Source organism: Thunnus maccoyii, chromosome 21 (genome assembly GCF_910596095.1).
Source record: "Thunnus maccoyii chromosome 21, fThuMac1.1, whole genome shotgun sequence".
Taxonomy (NCBI): Eukaryota; Metazoa; Chordata; class Actinopteri; order Scombriformes; family Scombridae; genus Thunnus; species Thunnus maccoyii.
This window is the reverse complement of record NC_056553.1, coordinates 6490195-6515002: the sequence shown is the minus strand read 5'-3', so window position 1 is coordinate 6515002 and position 24808 is coordinate 6490195. Positions and strand designations below refer to the sequence as shown.

General features: G+C 38.6%; 1 protein-coding gene across 8 annotated transcripts in view; it reads left to right on the top strand.

Annotated features, from left to right (window-relative positions):
• The window catches only part of LOC121888433 (dipeptidyl aminopeptidase-like protein 6), a 198614-nt gene that overhangs the window by 142355 nt on the left and 31451 nt on the right, over nt 1-24808 (top strand). For all 8 annotated transcript variants that reach the window (XM_042399931.1, XM_042399932.1, XM_042399933.1 and 5 more), the window contains 2 exons: nt 186-300; nt 12077-12175. In XM_042399931.1, coding sequence (XP_042255865.1) covers nt 186-300; nt 12077-12175 — 214 coding nt within the window. The remainder of the gene's footprint in view (nt 1-185; nt 301-12076; nt 12176-24808) is intronic.

The window sequence follows — 24808 nt, the reverse complement described above, 5'->3', positions numbered from 1 at the left end:
CTCTCTTTTTTCTCATTCCCCCACGTTCCCACATATTGTTCTTTTCAATTTTCTTTCATTTGGTCCTCATCTCTTCGTCGTAAATTGTACTCTGATTCACTTCCATGATAGTCTTTTTTTACTATTTCTAACCGTGTCTTTCTTCTCCTCTCTGTCTCTGTCTCTCTCTCTCTCTCTCTCTGTAGGAGCTGGTGGGCAGTAACCCTCCGCAGAGGAACTGGAAGGGAATAGCGATCGCCCTTCTTGTCATTCTGGTCATCTGCTCGCTGATCGTCACCTCCGTCATCCTGTTGACACCAGGTACACGGCGCAGGAAAGAGGAGGGGGGCGGCAGCAGGAGGAGCCGCGACACCGTACACCACACATCGCTCTGTTTACATGGCTATTATTATGCACAGACATGCCCATTAGGTTTTACAATCAATCTCACCACGAACAATGCAAAGAATAATGTGTGTGTGTGTGTGTGTCTCCGTCCTTGTGTGTGGTCTACGCTCTCATGCGATATTTGCAGTGTCACCCACTGTAATGTCACAGTTTACTTCCACATGGACACACTCGGTCTAACGACCACTTCAGTGAAGGTCAGTAAACCTCATTGAAGTCAGCTTGCGCAACATTGCTTTCTTTATAAATGCAGTCCCCATCTGTCTCCTCCACTTAGTCCTCCTTTTCTCTTTTACACACGCAGCGCACACATTCGCCTTAGTTATTTTTTAAGGCATCTGAGTTTCATTTCAGAATGACCTTCAGGTTTTCTGTTTGCGGATTTACATGAAAGTTTAATCAATAGGCCATCTGTTTATATTCAAGCTCGTAAAGCCCTTTGATATGATTTTCTGCTCTGCCAGAGCCAAATCAGTCAATATAACTGCCAATGTACTATAATTCAGTTACAAAGACAGTAATCACTGTGCCCTTGTTTATGATTTCTTGTCACAGAAAATTGCAGGTAATGCTTCCCCTGAAGCCAGGGGCATGGTGGCAAAGCAGGGTCAGAGATTATAAAAAATACAGACTTTTGATGTTTTTGTTTTTCTACATAATCCTCCGAGATCTAGACAGGTGTCTGAGCGAAAATATCGCCTGCGTAGACCTTAGCACAGCAGCAGGTGTCAAAGCAGCAAGGCTTAAAACACCTTGTCACCTCCTGCCTGTGACCTGTTCCTATCCCGGGGTGTTTGTTATGGACTCAGATGAACTTGAGCTGTTTAATGTGCCACTTCTAAACAACGCGGGGCCAGTGGGAGTCGGGCAGAAAGTGAAGACCGGGCAGGTGGTGTCTCCAGCTTGTACCTCGCCCTAATCCGTCCCCTCCCCGCAGCGACTCTGTGTGCTCAAGCAGAACTACTGTTCCGCTCCGAGTCTCAACACGGGCCGGGTCTTTGCAGAAGCTCCGGGGCCTCAAGCAGACTTCCCATAATAAGGCTGTTTGTAGAAGATGTTTGGTATTTTAGAGCCTTTTGGGATATTAAAATATGTTCTGCCCTCATAAAATGCAGGTCTGAAAGTTGGTGCAGATTAATTAGGTATCTCGAGCAACGGAGATGAGCTTCAGGATGATGTAGCTCGATAAATCATTCCTCAAGGACAGAAGTTTGTTTGCACAAAGACAGTTTCTTTTATTCTTTCTTGGGGTTATCGTTGTCTGGATAGACTGTTAATTGAATCCCTGGATTCTTCAAAGTCGATTGTATTTTCTGTACTCGTTGTATGAACTTAAAGGAAACGTTTACCCTTAAATACTCTTGTTCTGTCACAGATCTTCAATCTGGGATGTTCAGCACACAAAATAGAATCATTTCAATATTTCAGACTTTTAAGATTTGATGAGACTTTCAGAGAAATGGGAATTGGTGGAATGTTGATACTCTTGATACAGATTTTACCCAGAACATCCTGTCAACATATTTTTTATATGCTTTTGGTTTGGGGCTGTTTTTCATGGTTTGGTCTTGGCCCCTTAGTTCAAAACAAGGGAAATCTTAATGTCATATTTGACACTGATGTTTTAGACAGTAGTGTGCAACTTTGTGGCAACACTTTAGGCTCTTTTTTTTGTTTCAACATGACAATGCTCCCCATGCTCAAAGCCAAGTCCATAAAGGAACAGTTTGCCTAGTTTGGTGTGAAAAATACTTGACTGGCCTGCACAGAACCCTGACCTCAACCCTATCCAACACCTTTGGGACGATGTAGACATTATGAACCAGGCCTCGTTGCCCAACATTGGTATCCCAATGTCTATCCAGACCACGCCTTTACTTGAAGAGTTTACCAACTTTTATGTAAACAGTGTCACGGCTCTTGTCAATCAGATGTAATTGTCTTTTTAATATTGGTATCCCAATGTTGCTGCCCAACATTGGGATACCAATGTTACCAATGGGAGCAAATCCCTGCAGCCAGGTTCCAAAATCTTGAGAGGAATTGACGTAATGATATAATTATATTCTCAAATATCACATGGGTGCAATGTTAGGGGTTAGGGTTTAGGGGTTAGGTTAGGGGTGGCCATTAGGTGTATTAACGGAACATCTTCCCTTTTTGATCCACAGCACCTTTTGAACACATCTGAGTCATGAATGATACAGATTTAATCATTGAGTGGATACTTAATGTACTTAAAAACTGAGTAAATTTCCATAGTATTTGTACAATGTTTTCACACACACGGAGGCTGCAACATTAACTTTTTCCTGTCAAGAAAAAATGCTCAGAGAGAGAATTCTATAATGTGCTTTAACTGTCTATTCAAATTACAAATAACTATTGAAAAGTGTATTGTATTTCACACACCATTGATGATGGTCTCTGAAGATGCAGGTTGTGGATCTGTTGCACTCTGTGTCATGTTGTCCTGCAGACTATTGAGGCTGCTGTCTGTGGAGAAACTGCTACCTCTTAAGCATCACTTAAGACTCTGAACCAAATAGTGAGTCTAGCGAGAAGGCCTTCATTTTCAGGAACTAATATCAAAACAGATTTTTTTTTTTTTTTTCTGAAAAAATCTCAATTATTAAAACTTCTACTGAAGCTGCTGTGAATCATTTAAAGAATGTTTGGCCACTTATAAGTTAGAATAAGAAAAAATGTACACTGCAAAAAAAAAGAAAACTATGTAAGTCTATGATTTAGTCTCAAATCATGTCATTTTTTCAGAAACCAATCTTTATCTCGAAACAACATAAAGGAAAAAGGACAGGTTGATTTACTGGAATCAAGAGAAATAAAGCTTGATAAATACATGAAACAACAAGCTGATTTTTTTCACTGTGTTTAAGAAAGTAATACTGTAAGGACTTAATTAGAGACAGAAAATGATAGAAAGGAATTTGTTTTGCAGTGCAAATGGGCCCAGGAGTGCAAGATACATCACTAGCATTTTTGCAACACTGTTTAAGTGCTTTAGGGAGGATTTACCTATTAAAATCCAGCAGTAAATCAGAACAACTTATTCTGCTGTAATTACACATCAAGGAGAAACATTTCGGCAACAAAAGCATCCTCCTCTAAGCAACAAACTGTTGCAATGTGAGGAGTTATGAGATAGCATGTTGTTTCCACTCAGTTAGGTGAGTTTGTTGATTGATGTTCCCCTGCCAGACAGGCCAGACAGTTTCTAACTGCTCCTGACAAGCACTTTGTTCTCACACACATGCACACACACACACACACACACACACACACACACACACACACACACACACACACACTCAGAGTTTCGGTCTCATTCTCCTTTTTCCTTCTCTGACAACCTGTGTCTGCTGTAACTGATAGCTCCATATTACTAAGAGGTTGCTCTGTTCTCTACATCAATACAACTAGGTCAGATGTTCACTATTGGCATCTGGATATTCCTCAGACTGAAGGATGTCAGGCTGACTGACAGAGTGACAGCTCTGTGCGAAAGTTAATTCAACCCTGTCTCCTTGAAATTACGGGATTATGTTCACAGGCAACATTTTTTCAAACGAATTAAGCGCTACGTTTACTGTATATATATCGCACTGAGGTCAGGGTGAATGGTGGGTGTACAAGACGCCAGACTCTGACACCAGAGAACATTGTTCACATCCTGAGTCACATGTGGTTGTTTAGGTTTAGGCAACTGAATATCATGGTTTTGCTTACATATTGATATACATGTTATGCTTCAAGTCATTGCGGACCTTTTTCTGTATTAAACCAAGACTATGATCTTTCTCTAACCTTAACCGAGTGCTGCCAGTGCTTAAACATAACCATTAAAAGTGTAATATCACTGTAGTTTCTACTAGCTGATATTGTACAGCAACATCAGATATGTTGTTAGAAAAAGAAAAAAGAACCACGTTGTCTCTGAACATTTCACTCCAACATCAGTATCCACATGTTTGCAACTTATAATATGTTAATTTACTACATTTTCTCATTATGTTGAGAGAAAACATAATTCAGGGAGTGTTACATTTCTAGCAATTACTGTTGCTGATTGATTGATTGATTGAATTGTTTATTGCACTTTTCTGGTGCCCGGCCCATATGGGCTTACAAGACACTAGACAAAAATAACCAAGATGGCCACATGACATATCGTAATGTACAGTTCCACAGAACATTAAGTTTACATGGAGGAAATGTCCCGTTATGATGGATACAATGTTCTCTGTCTTAGCCGCCAAGCGTCTCTTATAAATCTCGCTACGATAAAAATTTCCATATTAGAAAGCCAACTCAACACCTCAGCATCGGATAACCAAAACAAATCAGGGTTTTTCAACTACCCAATTACCAGTGGTAAAGTACCAGTTCTTAACTGAGCACACAAAGACCTCTGCCTTCTCTCTAAGTTTAGCTTTATATATGGTTCTGTATAATAATCGTCTTTAATTTGAATGTAGTTTCTAAGCTTTGTCTTCCTACAAATGTCTTCCTTCCATTGTTCCTTATAAATCTTTAATAATTTTTGTTTAATTTAGTCGTATATGAGCGCAAAAAGCCAACTGATACATCCTGTCAATCTGGTCGCACGTCCCAATGTGGAATGTGACATATGAGATATACTGTACTGTAGGTATTATTTGGATCCCTGTTTACATCATTCTAACATTACTCAGTTTTCAGATCATCAGATCAGCATAGAGTGGTGTCTTTGATTCAGTGGCACCCTCGCCAACACACCCCTTAAAAATCTTTTATAATTAGTTTTTTTCATATTTTTTTCCCATTTAAACACTGCCAAGACTAAAATTCTGGGGGAGAAATTAATTTGTTCATTATTTTGATGGACTTCTAAGTTGTAAAAATTAAACATATTGAGTCTAAAATTGCTGGAATCTTCTCATAAAATAGATAGGATTACCTTTTTTTTTTAAAATATATATTCAGCACTGCAGACTTACAGTATTTGACTTGGTCACATAAAGACACTCAAATTATCTTTCAAATTGCCGGGTTCAATGTTGGATCGAAGCTCCGTCTGCCATTGCATTGTGTTGAAAAGAGGTCGTGCCACATTAGCATATAAACTGCTCATGTGAGCTGACCCTGCTCGGGCTGACAGTTCATTTTTTTATTTTTTTTTTTCCAGACTAATTCAAAGTTTCAGCCTGTGATCACAGTACTCTGTGAGGGAGACATAAAGACATACTTAACTACAGGAAATGGATTTGCCTTTTAAGAGACTGTGCAATGTATAAAAATGTAAATTTAAATGTAAACTCTCACATGTATAACTTCATCTCTTCACTGACTGCCTCTGTGTTCATTCCTTAAAGTATCATAACTAATTAAAATAAGTATTTATTCCTCTTTTAAACCTCACCATCTGATGGGAGGCTACAACTTATGTGCACTATTACATCTCCCTGCAGCCCATACACAGTCTGGTAACTCTGATAATCACACTCAAAACTCACAGAGCAGATGCCTTCAAAGGTGTTTTTGTCCCCCGATGATGAAATTGTGGGAGGAACTGATTATCAGTCGGTGTCAGTCCATCTGTTAGGCACAATATGCCACATACGCAAACATGACGTACGAGTTTGATGCAAGTCATTTGTTGTTTGCTTTAATTAGGGAATCTACTGTATACTTCGCTGTCAGTGTTAGTTTACTTCCTGGATGTTGCTTTTCATTGGGTCACATACAAACCACTGATCCCAGTATGAGAACGTTGGGTGTTGACTGTGACAGGGAAAAACTTTGTCATTCATAGAAGATTGCTTACACTTACTGTCGTCTTCTTTTATGGGGAAACAGATGCATGAAATTAATGCCAGGTAAAGTCTTTAACGCCAGCTGATGCGTTCTGCTTGAGCTAAACCAAGACAGTAAACTTCTACTGTCATAAAAAAATATATATATTTATTATTTAATCGTTTCATTTTTCTTGAGAAATACTTTTTTAGTATGGTTTTTAGTTTTTCTTCCATTTCAGTTTGATTTAATCTTCTATTGTTTTCATTTAAACTCTGTTTATGCGTCTTTTTTATTGCCTTATGTTAATTTTATATCTTGTCATAATACCTTTTTTTTCTTGTTTTATGTTGAGCGCTTTGAATTGTCTTGTTGTTGAAAGGTGCAACACAAATAAACTTCCCTTGCTTCTCTGAATACTATTAAATAAGGTAAAAAAAAACAAAACAACACAAAAACACAACGGATAGACGTGCACCCCGTGATGAGGGGTTGCAAGTGAAGTGCTCAGAATTAAAGCGTCACGACCAAAAAAAGCATTCAGAGGAAATTTAATAACAACAATTATGATAATCTTTTAAGCTTTCTGTCATTTATTAAGCAAAAGTGCAAAACATTCACTGGTTCCAGCGTTTCAGAAGCGAGGGATTTGCTAAGAGATGGTCGACTAAAACAAGCAATTTAAGGACGTTACTTTGGGCTTTGGGACCTTTTTCCCAGACATGTTTCACCATTTTCTGATATTTTAAAGACTAAAGGATTAATGAATTACTTGCTGCTTTAATGCATTTGAGTTGAATGCCTGAAGTGGAAATGTGTATAAGATTTCAAGACTGTGCAAGACACAAACAATCTCTTATAAATATTGCAGATACTCTTGGGACATTTAGCTGTCATTAAAGTGTGAATATTGCTCTTTGGTGTTGTTTTTCTGATGTACAATTTCTTATGATCACATCCAGTTGTGGAGATCTCACGCTGATCCCGAAGGCTGACATTAAACTGTTTTTTTGTTTTTTTCAGCAGTGTGTAATGTGATGTTGTTAACATGACAAGAGGGAGATGTTTAGTGTTCTTCTGTGTCGCCAGCCTCCGTCTGAACCTCCCTTTTCTTTCCGTCCGTCTGCTTTTTAAAGATGATTTCTCCGACAGCTGTGAAACACGGATCAAAGCATGTCTCAGATTAAAAATTAGGGGACGCGGTCACAGTTAAGCTTTGCTGAGGAAACGTTTTTGAGAGCTCTTCCTCCAGTGTTGTAGCCGGCAGGAAGCTTGTCCTATGAAATCCCAGTGTGTCCATCATCGACATGTTTTATTGACGTTGAGACCCGACTGTCTCCACCTCATGTCAGTATAGTTTTCAAATCAATTTTAAAATACTTTAAGATATTTGTTTTATTGTCAGTTGTCCACAGTCGACTTACGACCCTCATGTGAAGAAGACTTTTGGATTAGAGGTGAAGTCTCTTCAAGAATCCAAAGCAAGTCCAGCTTCCCTTGAATTAGATACACCATAACATGAATGAATCTTCACTTGAGAATTAAGATTTGGTTGTCAAATGTCACCCTTTTTAAAGGAATAATCAATAGTCAAGATCAATGTTACTTTCATGTCTACATAGAGAATATGAAGCTAGCTTCAGTTAGCTTGTCTTAGCATTAAAACTGGAACTGGAGGAAACAGCTAGCCTGGTTCTTTCCAAAGGTAACAAAATCTACCAACCAGCACCTCTAAAGCTCACCAATTAACATGTTATAGCTTGTTTGTTTAATCCCTACAAAAACTGAAGAAATGGTTTGCTATTGTACTGGACCATTTCTTGGCTGGGACCACTTCCTTTGTTTAGTTGTTAAGTTTAGTTAGTTGATATTTCGATCAGTTGTCAACTATGAAATTAGTCACCAACCATTTTAATAATCGATCGATTGTTCTGAGGCCTTTTTTAAGACAAAAATCTCCAATATCAGCTTCTCAAACGTGAATATTTTCAGGTTTCTTCAGTATTCTGTGACTGTGAACTGAATTTCTTTGGCTTGTGGACTGTTTGTCAGCACAAAACAAGATAGAAGCATTTGAGGACGTCATCTTAGGCTTTGGGAAACAGTGATCAATATGACACCATTTCCTGACATTTTATGGACCGAACAACTAATCAATTAATCAACTATTTAATCAGATCAATCAGCAATGAAAATAATTGTTAGTTGCAGCCCTATTTTTAATATAACTTCTGACATCAGAACTTAAAATATATATTGTTGTTGGGTAGACAACTCTGAAATGCTTCTAAACGCGTTAACATGAGGAAGTTTTTAAGAAGCCAGATTTTCACCTGGAGGCGATATCACAAGCTTCGTGTTCCAACAACTTGAACATACTGTACAAATAATACATACAAGGTCATACTTGTACGAGGTGAAAAAACCTGGCTGCCTGGGAGGAAGCAAAAAGCATTCACAAATCTGAAGGCCTATAGAGCAGTACAATTTTTAAAAATGGCCAGCTGTGAAGTAAAGTGTTTGCAATTATATTTCACTGCCAGCTAAAACATGCAAAATACCAGTATGGCCTTTTGATTGCTCAGTTCTAGAGTTTCCTCTGCCACCGAACAGGCACAGGCACCTTATGGAGCTTCAAACTCACCTAAAAGCTTTTTCATTATTCTGGGTTTCAATAGACACTTTAAGTGTCACATAATAGTCTGCCCCCTGATACGCTCTCTCTCTTGGAACTTTCTTCTGTGCAAGGTTGAAAAGCTTCTTAGCTCTGGTCACTTTTGGCATGAAAATGGTCACATTTTATCAGGAGATTCAGTTGAAAAAAATAGACTTTCTTTGCTTTTATGTTTTTTTTTTTTTCTTTGAAAACAAAATCAGTTGAACCCTGCAGTGGTTTGAATAGAAGTAAAACATTTTCACTCTGCTTCTTGACTTCTATGTTTTTCAATGCATAATTTTTTATATATGCATTATTTATCAGAACACCTCCTGTATTGAGTATACAGCTCTTTTTATTAATTTATTTTAATATTATGATGTCATTCTAAACATTAAATGTTTTCTTTTTCTATTTAAATAGATAATACCATCTATTACTTATTGCTTTCACTCCTTTTTTTCCTCATTTCAGTACTTTAAAGGGTTTTTGAGCTATGTTCTTTTTATGAAGAGTGCAAGATAATTACCATTATTATTATAATTAATAACAGTACTGCTGTTGTTATTGTAGTAGTAGTAATTGTACTAGTGCCAGAGATATGTGCATGAAACTGGCACGTTACTGTAGTTGCTTAATCCTTGTGTCAAAGCACAAATAATCAAATTTAAACATACAGTTTACATAAACAATAGACACATTAGCTCCATAGGAATAAGAGGCATTTATTGCAAATGAATAAGTTGTTTGCAACTCATTCCATTTGTAAGGAGCATACTTTATAATACTGGAGAAGTTCCAGAAATACTTGTAAACAGATTGGTAAGGCCGATGTGTTTTGTTATATAGTTCATTCCTCTGCTGTCTCAGTTCTCTATACAGCCCACCTCCACTGTCTCCAATCTCCTGTAAAGTACAGGGTTACAGATTTTTTTTTTTTTTTTTAATTCTTTGCTGTCTGTATAGACATCTTGTGAAGGAATGTAATAACCTCAGTAATCACAGAAATATTCCTGCCATTTTCAATTCAGCAGCCGCTGCACTGTATGTTCTTTTTTCTTTTTTTTTAATCTGACTTTACCTTTTGATCTTGTCTTTTTTTTTCTTATACTGTAGGTGTGACTCAAATGAAAAAAATACTTCAGATGTTGTTGCAGCCAAAACTGTTGCCTCACATAGAACATGACAGCTGCAGCACGGACATAGACCAGTTTAGATTAAACATCATACATCCGATAGAGAGTCATGTAGCTAAAACATCACAGCTTTGATTCCCGTAGCAACCCCATTTTCCATCAATTAACATTTTATCAGTCACTTTTAAAGTACATTTGTACTTTTATAAGTGCAAAATATAAGTTGAAGGTGAGAAACAAAGAAGCTCATCATAATGTTGCCTTTTTGCTTTTTATCCTCCCACCACGTGTTATGGGAGTGAAATGAGTCATATTATGAATCAAGAGATGATATGATGAGCATTGATGGATGAAATTAAGCTGAAATGAATTGCACGAGGCATCTGCTGTAAATATGCACGTCTGGTCTGATGATCAGAGGCTGCACTAGCCTTAATCAAAGCCCTGCGGGTGTTAAGACGATGCTTTGCTTTGTTATTTTCATGTTTTTTTTTTTCTGTCTTTTCCCGTCTGTCACAGCTGCGCTTTCTTTGCAAGGTGAACATTTGCAGCCTACAGGAAGACGTTGTTAAGATGCTGTTGGAGATCAAAACGTTTCAAAGGATAATATATATTCTCTCCTATTTTTGTTTGTCTGAAGTAGCAAAAGAAACAAGGTTATCTGTAACTTCTTTTTTTATTGATGGCATCTAGTTTTATTTAACTCTCACGTATTTATTTCACGATATGTGTGATATATTTCTGCCATTACATACTTTAAGCTTACAAAAGACAAAGTTTTATAATATAATGGTGAGTTGGGAAACAGTCACTCTGTTTTTCTTTATATGTCACATATTGATTGATTTATAGATACATTGTGTTACTGCAGCTTAAATGTAGTGCCTACAGTAACTCTCATATAGTCCTGCTGTCATCAGAACAGCCAACCTGTCGTTTTTCATCAAAATCTGAATACTCTACTATACATGTACTATACTATACATTACCATATTGTCTCCTTTAGGCGTCCTCAATCATTGAAAATCATCCACACTTTGCTCAGGTTAAATATGGTCTGGCATGATACTTCTGGTGAAATACTCAAGATATAATTTTGATATACTGCAGTTTCCTGTCAGACAAGCTAACAACAGGTTTGGTGTGACATTATGTAGCAGTGAAACCACAGTGGCAGTGTGTTGATTACCCTCAAAACACCCTTTCAGGTGTTTTTTTTTTTTATTTTGAAGAAAAAGCTTCCATTTGTCCAGAAAGAAAAAGAGCCAATTATGATGGAACAAAACTCAGTAAAAGTTTTAAAAGATACTCTGGAGTCATTGACCTGTAGAAGCACTATGGTGCACTTTTAGTAATTGGTCCTGATTGTTTGCATCTTGTACACGCAAGTGATGCGATACACAGTCCTGCCAATGGTTTCACACAATGTCACTGATCAACAGATGGTATTAATGAGCTAAGAAACACAGTAATGCACCAGCAACGCCAAGGAAAACTTAAGTAAATATGTATAAACAAAGCAGGTTACAAAAAATTGGTTTTGGAAATGTTTCATAAAGAAGAAAATGCATTTATCAGGTTTATTTTTAGACCTCCAGAATACACAGGGTTCATTTTGGTGAGAAACATACAACAAACTGAATATAAACATGAATATAAACATAAAACTCCACAGGGAATCTTCAACTGTTGTTCATAAATGATTGTTGCTCCTTTGGTTATCGCTGTTCTGTTGTGACAAGTTTGTTATAGCGAGCAAACCAGCGCTCCTGTGGATTCTTTGAAATATGGAGGCCATGAACAGCTAAAGGTCCAGACATGAGGTTTGGCCTTGGGAAACAAATTCTAATATGATTTTACAGAAATTACAGTAATTGCTCTGAAGATAACACCAAACACAGAGTTCAACACTTTAGTCTGTTATTCATATTTAGTCTGTAACGGCTTCAACATTAGTGGGATTTTGACTCAAATAATGGGGGCTTGACTAGAAGCATCAGCACAAACATGACCTTCCTGACATGTAATTGCTAAACACAGGTGCCTCTGTTTGCCTCTATTTTTAATTTTTTGTATGTTAATGTGTTTTTTTTTCTCTTTGCAGGTGAGGATGACCGCCTGGCTCTTAAGGGCAAGGTGACTGTTGGAGACCTCTTTAGAAAAGACTTCAAGGTTCATGACCCCAACGCCAAATGGATAAGCAGTAAGTAATCCACTGAAATATACAGGTTGTACACAGTTCAGTGAATCAGATGCTTGTTTATTTTGTTTTGTGATTATGAAATGACTGTTTATCCCACTGAGAATCAACACCAGTCTGTAGCCGTACGCAGCTTTCAGGCTCTTTTAGCTAATTGATTTGGTTTGTTGGTCAATGTAGTTGAGAACCAGCAGCTCACATAAGCAAATTCTACACTATCTAACAAGAGATTAATGGTTGAAAACCAAGATCTGAACATTAAGCGGGACATATATTGTTTCTTAACATTGGTTGACCAAACCAGGGCTTCAGTGGAGCATGAGAAAGATGACTCCAGTAGGACGTCCATGCTGCACTCTTTCTGTTGGATGTATAAACAGTCACTTAGAAACTGCATCAAAAGCTCTGATGAGTTTGTTTCTGCTTATTCTATACAAAAAAGGCATTTTAAAACTAACTTGTTAGGCTTATAAACAACTCTGAAATCCTATTTTGCATTAGGCAGAGAGTTGGAAGATACTTTTATTGGCCAGCTAGAGGCCTCTTCACCATCTGTCGACCAATCATAATCCAGAAGGGCTGCGTCAGTCGGAGTCGGCGTGAGAGGATACTCAGATACAGCGAAACAGTGAGAATAAATTACTCCTGAAAAAGAACTGATGTCAGTGAGACCAGATGTACTGTAGCACAGACAAAGTTAAAAAAAAAAGGTTGTGATGACAACACAAAACTACACAGCCAATCTGTTCCAGCACCTCAGGAAACCATAGAGGGAGTTCAATAGAGAATAAAATACCAATAATCCAGTTCATCTTCAAAACCTGACAACACCTCATAAAACAGCTTCAATCAATAATAATATTAATTAGTGAGAATATTGTGCTTATTAAAGGTATTGATTGGTTATTATACTGAGAATATCACCACTTAATGGTATATTTCTGCTTTATATTTACTAAAATGATCACTGTTGTTTGTTCTTTTTTCTTCTTTTACACCATCTGTCCTTCCTTTGTCTTTGTGAAACTGCATTTCTGCACGTTGTGTATGTGTGTGTGTGTGTGTGTGTGTGTATATTTGTGTTTGTGTGTGTACCTTCTGTCTGGCGTTCCTCCAAAGGATTTATTCTATATGCTTCAATAGCTACTCAATTACCTGTAACCACGACCCTCATTTTTCTTTGATCAATGACAGTGTGTGGATGCTGCTATTGTTAAAATTCATCACCACCAATTTCAAAACGCTTGTTTTTTTTTAAATGGCGGGACGGTGACAGTATAAACACACTCGCGTCGCCGCGGGAGCCAATGAGAGGAAATTATATACTTTATTTGGTATCAAGGTAAAACAGAGACGTGATGCCGCCTCACATGTGTCAGAGCGGCATTGAAGAGAATGATCACAGCTCGGAGATGTGAGGAATCTGTACAGCTGAAGGATTAATGAGGTGGATTTTGTCTTCTCTCGTGCCCGACGAAGCTGTCTCCTCCAATCACAGCATCTAAGATGGCTCCGAGTAACGGTGCAGCTGTGAAATCTTGTCTCAAATCCTGAAATTGCACGCTTTCCCCTCTGTGATTGGCTATAATTAGAAAGCTGAAAGCCCATATTTATTATATTAGCGGCAGGAAGATGCCATTCCTCTGTTATCTCAGATGATACGGGTTGGGTAATCATCTGGCCTGATATGAGTGTTTCTTTTAGCTACAAGTCCCCATATGTGCTTAAGTATGAGGCATCTCTCATGTGGCCGATTTGTCGCCGCGACCCATAAAGGTTGTAAACAAATCGATTGCGCGTGAACGAGCCTCGGTGAACATCACAAACCGCTGTAGTGCTATACACATCTGGAAGCTGACATCTGTTCTGTAGCGTTCTCAGCAATACATCAAACAATGAAAAGAAGCATTTTTTTCCAAAGCGATGAAGAGGATGAATTATATAAGATCATTATGAAAATTAATTTATTTGTTACAAAACATCCCCTTAAACTAAGAGTGTTATAAGATGCACAAAAGCAAAGAGAGGTGCTGTGACAAAGGAACTCTTTAATAATCTATACATACAGCAGCAGCAGCCACCGAGAAACAAGACTCTTGTCATTAGGAAAGCAGCTCGCTCTCTTTCATCTCTTCCTTTTTGTGCTGTTGACAGTACCATCCTTGATCTCGAGGTATTTTTAGTGTATCATTAGATACAGCTGACAAGGAGGAGAGAAAAAAGGGGAGAAAGAGAGAGAGAGAGAGAGAGAGAGAGAGAGAGAGAGAGAGAGATCCATCAGCTGATTATTTAGTCTTCGTCGGTGTGTCATTTTTACTAGACTCAGGGCTCTACCGACGCGCACGCTTTCAGAGCTGTCTATAGGATTTGCAATTACGGTTGGTGGGAGGCTGAAATTGAATTTTTATATATTTTTTTAAAACCTAATTTAGCTTAGCTTTATGTTTTCTGTATCCCTGTCTGTCTCCACCTATCAATCAATTTCCAGGAGACACACTAAATACAACCTCTGGAATCCTTAATGATCATATATTAGGCTATTTTCTCCTGGCAGAATCGCTTCCTCATGCTACTTCCTTCTTGTCCGACAGTATTAGAATAAATATACTTAAGGATCATTAGGTGCTCTTTATCTGCTCTTCACAAAAAAAAAAGTTTCTAGAGATTACAAATGACTGTTTGTGCAGCCAATGGATCATCATTTCGAAGGATCATTTTGGTTGATTACAACGTGGGTCTTATTTTATTAGTTATGGGTATCATTACTAAAAAACATTATACTCATCAAGTCAATACTGAGACGCAGCAGTGACAAGCACGAGCGATCACACAATCAAATACTGGGCGTTCACACTGAATGCCAGAGGCCCGGTGTTATAAAGATGCACAGCGCTGCGTTGGTGGGGATGTGTTGCTTCAAATACAAAATACAAGCTAGGAGAGATTTGTTTGATTAATAGAGCGATGAGTTTGAAGGGTTATCAGACACCAAAAATACTGCAGGGTAGTTTTAAATGATATGAGGAAGACACTCTCGAACGTTATCGCAAAGGCAATTACAGTAATTAACTCTTGTTACAAAGAATATCTCCTGTTCATGTTAAATAGTGATCTACCAGGAATGTGTACTTACATGTATTTGATTGGCCACTAGCCAGGCTCAACAGTTGCTGTCGTCTGTCAGACTTACTTGGAGAGAACAAAGGCGACAGTCGATAATCCATCACAGTTTACTGACTGACTTCCTGGTTTTAACTTTGATCTAACATGCTTAACATAGTGCTGCACACACACACACAGTTTTCCATTGTAATTAGGGATTATTTCTGGCAGTCTGGGTGTTTTAGGCTGCGTTCAGACCAAAGACGGCACACTGCATTAAAACAACACAAGGGGTTGCATCGGTGCGGCGGTGTTTTAGGTACTGGTGAGAATGAAATGTGATCCAGGAAGTTGGAGCTGCAGATTAATTCATTTTAAAGGCTTATCAGACATCAAAAGAGAGCTGAGCTGACAGGATTTTACAGCTCCGGAAAGTTGTCACGGAGGCGACTGTTTTATCTTTCGTCACGAGGATCGCGAGGTAAACATCCAGCGTTCACGTCACACAAAGTGATCCACCGGGGATGTCCGCCTGCGTGTACGCGATTGGCCGGCGCGGCACCTCGCCAGATGACGTCGCAGCGAGTTGCAGTGAGAGTCGAACCAGGTACAGCTTGTTTACAGGACGACCCTGCTCTGTTATGCCAGAGGTCTCTGCGTCGGCAATCCCCACTGCATCACTTCCCTGCTCCCGCTCAAATGAATGTTTCATGAATGCATTGTTGAATCTGAAGTGGTTCAGGTAATCTGGCTGAACTGCTGTCCTGTTTCAGATCATCAGATCAGTCGTTTCTCTCCCTTTTAGACTTTACTGTAGCATGTTGCCCAGTATTTACATCTTAGCGATCGCTATGATGAGTATGAAATTCTCATCATGGTTAGTTAATTGCACCATTAGCAGAAACTGCAGATATCTCACAAACACATTTTTTTTTTTTTTTTAACCACTCTGTCTGAATCAAACAGACACAGCATCAACATCATTCTCACACCAACGAGGTGAAGCCAGCCTTCTGGGACGCAACGCAGGCGCCTCCGAGCAGCTGCTCGCCATTTTAATGGCCGTGTTCCTCTTGTTCGCTGCTCCAGGATGCCTCTCGTCTCGCTGATGTTTGTTAAATATGACGAAGGGGGAGCCATTTGTAAAACGGTCGACCAATTGGGACTCCCTAAAAGTGTTATCGCCGTGACTTTGAGAGGGTCTTGTGACTGTGATTTAGATAAGAGTGAAGCATAGTGAAGTTTTGTTTTGTCAGTATGTGTGTGTGTGTGTGTGTGTGTGTGTCTACACAGAGAATTACCTTGTTTCTGTATGATGCACAACCTCTCATCTCTAATGTGTATGTATAGCAATCACTTTGGAGAAGATTAGCCAGTTGTCTCACTCCCTTATTGACTTTTCATAGCTGCGCTCCCATGACGCAACATGAGTAATGATGTGAATGTCATTTGTTAATGGAGTTCTGCAATGGGTCTTTTTCTCACCAACGAAACGTATCAAATTAGCACGTACACTCACTGTTAGCATCCGGTGTTCATTCAGTGTCACAGACAATCAGCGTTTTTTAAATGGTAACATTATATGAAGCAGTAGGTGCAAATATACCCTTTTGAGATGGCCCAGTTTTTTACTGCGAGCATGATTGATGTTTTATCCAAAAGGACATCTTGGCACAAACCTCCAGAAAGCAGCAAAAAGTGGTGCGACAACTAGTCTTTTGACAGAAACAAGCTGTCACTGATATACTGATGTTGTGCAGTGTTTTAATACCCAGACGAGGGACAGAACTGAGGAGCGGAAGGACACTGTGGAATTACACAGTTGCTTCAGCGCGTCTCATGACAAATTCAGCAGTCTCTTAGCTCCTTAGCTGCTAACGTCGAGGCAACATCTGAAAATTGAGACGTCATCTTTGATCCAAGTTTCAAGCAACAAAAAAATGGAGAAAAAAAAAAAAAACAGCTGTGTTTTAAAACAGTTTTGTCCGACTTTAGAATCTTGCCAGAATTAGATTACTCTGTTCTTTCAGTGACACAAAGACAATCATACATGCTTTCATGATTCTTGTGTTGATCGCCGTATTTTGATGTTTCCTTTTTTATTATTTTCATTTAATCAGAGATCAAGCTGCTCTCATTTTGGCAAACTCGCCTTCGGTTTTTAGAATTTAATTCAAGTTCAGTTTTAAAGATGAACCTTTAAAACCTTTTATGAGCCGGAGCTTAGCCTCAGGAAGTCAGAACAGGTCTCCTTGCAGTTTGCAGGGTCAACAGTTAAATAGAGAACATGACCTTCAGGCTTTCAGTGGCCAGCGCCCAAGGTCTTAAAATGTCCTGTCTGCAGGTCTCAGACTGGCTTTATCACAGTGCAAAACTCACTGACTAGCGATTGACCGCTCATAAAGCCCACAGTTATTGTCGCTAGCTCTGAATTATTGTGTGGAATACGTGGATAGGGCTGAGTATCAAATCTCAATCTGTCCAAAATGTTTCAGTAGTGGTCAGTGTTGACATTGATTGTCTTGTCAGATTTAAAGTCTTGTTTTCTTTTTCTTTTCATTTTTTAATCAGATAGTGATTTAAATGATGCTTTTTCCAGTTTAACACTGTATTCAGAGCATTTAGATTATAGTCTTGTGTTCATCTCAACATGTTCATGATCCTCAAAACAAGATATTGAAAATAAAATGTTGTGTTAATACCAAAAGTCAAATATTATAATACAAGTTTATGGTAGCATATTTGTCATAGAAACTGGTCATAGTTTTTGGAACAATGGCTACTTGGTTTCAGACAGAATCATTATTCTCATTTTAGTCAGTCAACCTCAATTTCGCTATCAGTAGCCTAAAATAATGACTATCGTTGTTGTTTCCAGCTGTCTCTTTTTAATATTATTTTATCTCACGCCATTTATTTCTCTACTCCCACCTAAAATCATTTCCACTATTAATTCTAGTATAGCAGCAGCGCTAGTTGTAGTAGTAGTATTAATAGGATTTTCATGCGTTTAGCAATCTTTTACAGCCTGCCAGTGTAGTCCCACAGCACCACGGTCCCACATAATAGTAGCGAGCAAATGAGCTTGAAAAGCACCAATTGTGCTGTCTGGCTCTGCCTGCAGAGAGGAGAGAAGACAGGAATGGTGTTAATTAACAGCAGAAGTACACCACCCACGCACACTCACACACAGAAAAACAGACATATGCTCCCACATGCACGTTGACATATAAACACACGTGCGGGGGATAGTTGTGTTTTGTCTTCTGCTAACTAGTTTGTCTAGTGTCCGTATGTGATACCCTCATGGATTCACAGCTCTATGCACATGTGTTGTTAAGGCGTAGATGCAGTAAATGCATGATGGTACGTTTCTGCAGAATCCGCCAACTGTGTTGAGAGAGACACGTCTCTACTGCAGTCGAATGTCCAGCAAGCACGTTGACAATCCACATCCCTATTATGCCTACTGCACATGGCATTCACATCTAATCCATGAAATGGACTTACAGTCCTTTGAATTCACTTTAGCTGCCTTATCACTCAGAATTCACAGCTTAACTGTGTTTGTGTAACACAGCAGAAAGGCTGTGAGCATCCCCTCACAACAAGAGCCCCTCTGGATAATTTCCTTTCAGAGATTCTACAAACTCATTTGTTTATTCTTGTATTCTTCTAAAGAATCCACATGCAAATATTGTGCGCTCGTAGACGTTTTTAGATTCAAACGGTTGTATTATTTGGGTTGAGAATTATGAATAATTATTACAAATAATATGGAAGTATGTGTCCGGTGAGGTAACTCCTCAGAGAGTTGTATAATAATCAGCCTTCCGAACAAGAGAGCCCGATCACCGCTGTGATGTTTATTGTTGTTATAATTGCTATTTTATGGGTGCAAGCATCTCTAATGATCTTAATTATTATGAGCGGGTGCAGGTCTTTTCAAGTTTAGTGATTGGTTTATAAGCCCGAGAAGAAACACAGCTGTGCTGCACTAACATACAGAGAGAAAAAGGGGTAAACCGGTGCACCTGAAGGCTGTGGATGTTGCATCAAGAAGCGACAGAGGTTATGGATTTATGAGAAGTATATGAACAACTGGTAGATAAAATGTCACCTAAGAGATAGTGAGTCAAATTGAGGTTACAGATTACATAAAGCATAGTGGTTATAACAAGTTTGTGAGAGTATTTACTTCTTCTGTATTAGTCTTCTTGGAGGGAAGATGGAGTTGGATGAGCAGTGAATGACTCTTCGATGACCTTATTTTACACTTGAAATCTATTTTTTTTGTGTTTTATGCACGTAGTTAGAGCACTGCCAAAGAGCCACACAATACTAAGCCTGAGAGCAACCTGTCCTTAAATGCACCTGTGCTACTCAACAAATCTTGGCGCTTTTTAAAATTGTTAAATCATTACCTTCTGCAGCTCCTTTCGCTGTGTCCTCCAGTTTTGGCACTGACTTGCTGTTTATACCTTATTCAAGTGGTGATCATCTTGGGTTCTGTTGTCCTATATTTGAATTTAAAGGAGGCATACATTCATGTAAGGTTTCATTTGTATGCAAGCTGACCTGTGTGCATGGCTTGATGTCAAAGGAAGGTTTTAACACAGAGTGGGCTTTGCAGTCCACAATAAGGGATAAATTGAATTGTTCTTTGTGGCGAGCTCTTCACTCTACAGGGTTGGAACATCAAAGGTGTTTGAGTCAGTCTCATCTAAATGAAAGAGGTATTCTTATTTTGAAGCTTTCCAAAAATCCAGTGGAGAGTCTGACTTGTATTTTTCCCAGCACATCGGGGGTCTTTGAACATGATTCTGGTCCCGTGGAGATGTCTCAACAGCTTCTCTTGCACCTCTGATGCTATAAAGTATGTAAGGTCCAAGTAATAAACATTACTTGTATATCAGGAGTTAAACAGCATAAACAGCAACAGAAAATAGGAGACATATTTTCAAGTTTGTTTGTTGTTTTTTTTCAACCGTAATGGTGAATTCAGAAACGGAAGAGGCAGTGAGTAATGAAGCCAGCAGGCACCGCTGATTGGCATCCGTGATAAACATAAATGACTTCCACAGTGAAAACTGGCCAGCAGCAGGTTGGCTGTAGCCCTGGGTGATTTCATATTCTCCCAGCAAGTTCATTCTCAAGGCTTTTGCTCATTTATTAGCACTGCCATTCATTTGCTCGCTCGCTCATTTATCAAGTCCGTCAGAAAAAGGATTCAAATTCCACTGTGCTGCCACTATAGCTTTGCAACAGTAGGCTAAAGTAAAGTACGCTAAGCTATTATATGGAATTCCTGTTCAAGAGCCACACACCAATGAAACTAAAATACTAGAAATATAAAAGGGGGGGGGGGGATTTTTAATTAAAACTCCTATTGAATTTTTTATGAGCCCACTGTATATTTTACTGCACATCTAAGCTGATGGGTGGCAAAGATTTAAGACTGTATTACTGCATTGGAGACTTCATTTTATTTAGCCACAGACAGACACCATAATTCTCCCTCAGCAGCTTGTGTTGCTTTTTATCAGACCAGTCATCATCCACAGCCTTGGGCATGGACAAATGACCTGGAACCGACAAGAAAAATCCCATTTCATCCAGAACTTAACATTACAACCCCGGCTCACCTCACAGCTAATAATATAGCCCACAGAAACTATCTATTTCTATTGCCGGAGTGGGTTTTGTAATCACATGATGATGTATTATGTGAAGGTTAGGGTTCCAGGAGAGGACCATTAAAGCAGTATCTACATTGTTGTGTTGGTGCCTACTTTTAATGTAAATGATTTTTATGTGAGACAAAAAAAGAAGAAGTTGAAGAATAGAAAAACATATAAGAGAAGGTATTTTTCTCCTCACTTATCCATCCAATCAACCTGTTATGACTTATTCTACCAGAACATGCCTGTTGAGGACTCTCACAGTGCTCACTTGGAGTGTTTCAATCCTCTCAACTGTGAAAAAAAAACACACTCAAGAGAACATTGAACGCTGTGAACGAAGCAACTTAAGTTGTGCCATAAAGAAAGGGTTGAGTGGGAATAGATATGGAAGATTGAGAAGACTGTGGAATGAGAGACATTTAAAAAAAAAAAAGTCTAAATCTGAACAATTACAGAGCGGGAGAAGGCAATTTAACTTGGTCTAAAGACACTAGAATATCTTCTTCTTGAAGTAGTATTAGTCTTTCTGCACTATTCCTTCTTTTCTAATCAAATGGTGAGCTCAGTTAAAGCTTTAATGAAGCCTGCAGTACAATGAAGCCATTGAAGTACTGGAGAAAAAAAAGGTATTTCCAAGTGAGGAGACAGAGGTAGTGTAAGAACATGTTAAAGGATAATTTAGTACAATGAGAGTCTCATTTTTATCACTGCTGAAAAATCAACTGGCCAAGAAACAGGAACAGTCAGACGATCTGTACAAGTTTTGAATAAACTCAGAAGTTATCCAAACTTAAACAGAACGGTCAAATTATTACCCAAACAGTCATTTGTAAAAAAAAAAAAAATCCATCACAATTTACAGACTTCTATGTTCAGTTTTGACCTGCTGTACTTATTTGTACTTGAGGGATTATAAAGGTTCTTTTCCTAAAACACAGCTCAGGTTTTTAAAGATAATCTCTCCAAAACAACTCATGTTTTCCAAAAAAAAGGGTAGCCCTTACATCATCATATAATGAGCAGCAAAACATGACTTTGTCTTCAATCTCACCTAAATCACCTAACAAACAAACCCTTCTCTCTTCAGGGAGACCATTAAAAGTGCCTGTTTCTGTAGCTAATGGTAACATAACTGTGTGTACACAGAGATCCTTGACTTTTGGCTAAATTCTGCTTCACATAAGGCTCTACACTGTAGTTGTTTTTCATTATAAAATACCACCTTTATAATTGTCAGGTGAGTATATTCTTATTGCAAACAATAGAAATATACTCCAAAAAATGAGACCCAAGTTGCAGAGAAAACTGAACTATGTGGCTGTTTTCTTGGTAAATGACTGCTGAATACCCTTCTATAAGAGGAAGTCCATGTAGCTAAATTATACAAATGGAATATATGCCATCGGTCCTTCTCTCTCACTTCCTCAGCGTGTCGCCTTGTAACTCTGCCTCGTTCTCTCACCCCTTCTCCGGCGCTCCCTGCACCTCCCCGGAGTGAGGCTGGATTAGGGCTGTGCTCAGGGCAGGAGGTTGTATTAATAAGACATACTGCCATGGAAAGGTATAGATCAGAGGAGAAAACAGTGCCCTGGGCTAATGCACAGCAAGTGAAGACAGAGGGGGAAAGAGAAAGAGAGTGAAGGGAAGAGAGGGAGAGAGAGCAAGAAAGAGATAGATTGAAGGGAAGTCATAATGCCTAGGGTACTGTGAAAGAATAGATGGCTCTCAGTCTTTGAAAGAGCAGAAAACAAAGAGTTGGAGAGGTGAAGGAGGGATGATAAGGTCTAAAATGATGAACTCAGCAGGAGGGCTCATAAAAGGGCAGTGATGGGAAGGATTTGAGAGATCTGAGGTGTATCTGAGGTGTCTTGGGGCGTGTGGATAAAGGAGAAGAAGATCAGCGATTCGGTGAGGAATAAAGATGAAAAAGGTGTTTTTGAAGAGATGCAGGTCTAAGTTTTTTTAAATGAAACCCCGCTATGAAAACAGAGTAAGTTGGGTATCAAAATAAAATTGAGTCCATCTCTTCTCTTCACTGATTCATCACCATATCGTCTTCTTCTTTTTACCCATTCAAGCCCCATCATCTGCAATTACCATTTCATGTATAAAAATAGACTGTTTATCAAGATGCCAAACAGAGTCAAACTAAAATAATGGAGCATGGTGGGAAAAAAAAGCTGCACCCTTTTATATAGCACCATGATTTCCATGAAGTAGTCCATTTTTATACCCTTGTTAGTATGCTGATGGTTTTTAACAAGGAGACAAAAGTCTGAAACTGCTCTACCAAGCACATTTTGAATTAAAGCCATTGTAATGGTAATTTTGTCACCTCTAATGGACAATTAGATATGCTAGCAGATAGGGAGCACTCTGCATAACAATCTCTGGGTTCTAATTACCTCGCCAAATGGCGTGGTTGCTTGTGTGCCTATGGATCACTAAAGCAATAAGACAGAGGAGCGTAGATAGATTGAAGGTGAAAGGGGGCAGTTGCTGTATTAAACCTATCCTTCCCTGATAAAAGCCTGATGGATGAGGAGCTGTATGAACTTTCATATATCTGTCAAATAATGGCTCCCTTCAAGGGTTTCCTGTAGTAGTATTAACTTACTGTGTTTGTGCAGGGCACTCTTGTATACAGGCGTGTTGAAAGCTGTGACTTTTCAATGGTATCATTACACACAGTTTAAAAATCCTCCTTCAAAATAACATGTTTATTTGGGGGGAAATGTTGGTCTCCTACTGACATTGTGTAAATGTGTATTAAAGGCCTTGAAAACCTATTTTCTAGATCCTACATGAACACACAGTTTTAGTTATTTCACATTAGAAATGTCTTTATTTGTTTTGGGTTTTTTTGTCTTAGCTCGAAAAAGGTGATACTTCCGTGCACCGATCGGGATTTACCATTTGAATCAAAAATCTGATGACAGTTCTGGAGTCATTTAAGTCTGATCAAACCACGCCCACACATAATGTGGCTTTTTCCAAACTTTAACCTGTATTATTGCTTATTGAGTCATGAATAGTTAATGCGCTTAATACTGCACTTAGGATTAGTAAAATTTTAAGTTTCCAGAGTCTTTAAGTAATTTTTTTACAGTTTGTTATAGCTATAACTTACTGTATATCTGCAGCACAGTTGATAGGGCGGTTGATCAATAGTAGTCAATACTATTTATGTTATTTTGCTTGCTGAAAATTGCACTAAATGGTTTTATTACCCTTGAACAGTTCAAATTTGACATTATACCTCATGAACATATGACTAGGTGGCTTAATCACATCTTAAAATATATCTTTGAGATCCAAAAGAGACTCACCTCATATCAAACTAATATTTTGGGGGGTGTCCCTGTAGCCTTTGATTCTGGCTGGGGACCTTTGTTGCATGTCATCCACTTCTCTCTCCCCATGTTTCTTGTCAAAAACAGGACAAAATGCCAAAAAAAACAAAGAAACAAAACAGTATCTTCTGTAAAGCTAAATATGAAGCAAATTGGGCTTGAATTGTGCTAATAAATATCATCAAACATTCCATCACACTTGACCTGCAGCTGCAACAGTGTTTGGGGGAGCAGGCAGTGTTTAATCACAGTGTGCTTCAAACAAAAGCCTGTTAATGGCCAGACGGTTTATGATTGAGTATGGAGCGCTTGATTTGACGTACCAGAGCAAACGCGTTAAACATAACAAGGCTTCCAATAAAGCTTGATTAATTTTTGAGACTAAAATCGTGAGCACAATCACTGTACAGCTAAATGGGCAGCCCAGACATCAAATTGATAAGTGACCTTTTTGATATGGTTATACTTTTTTTTGGTTGCTGATAAAACTTGAAATG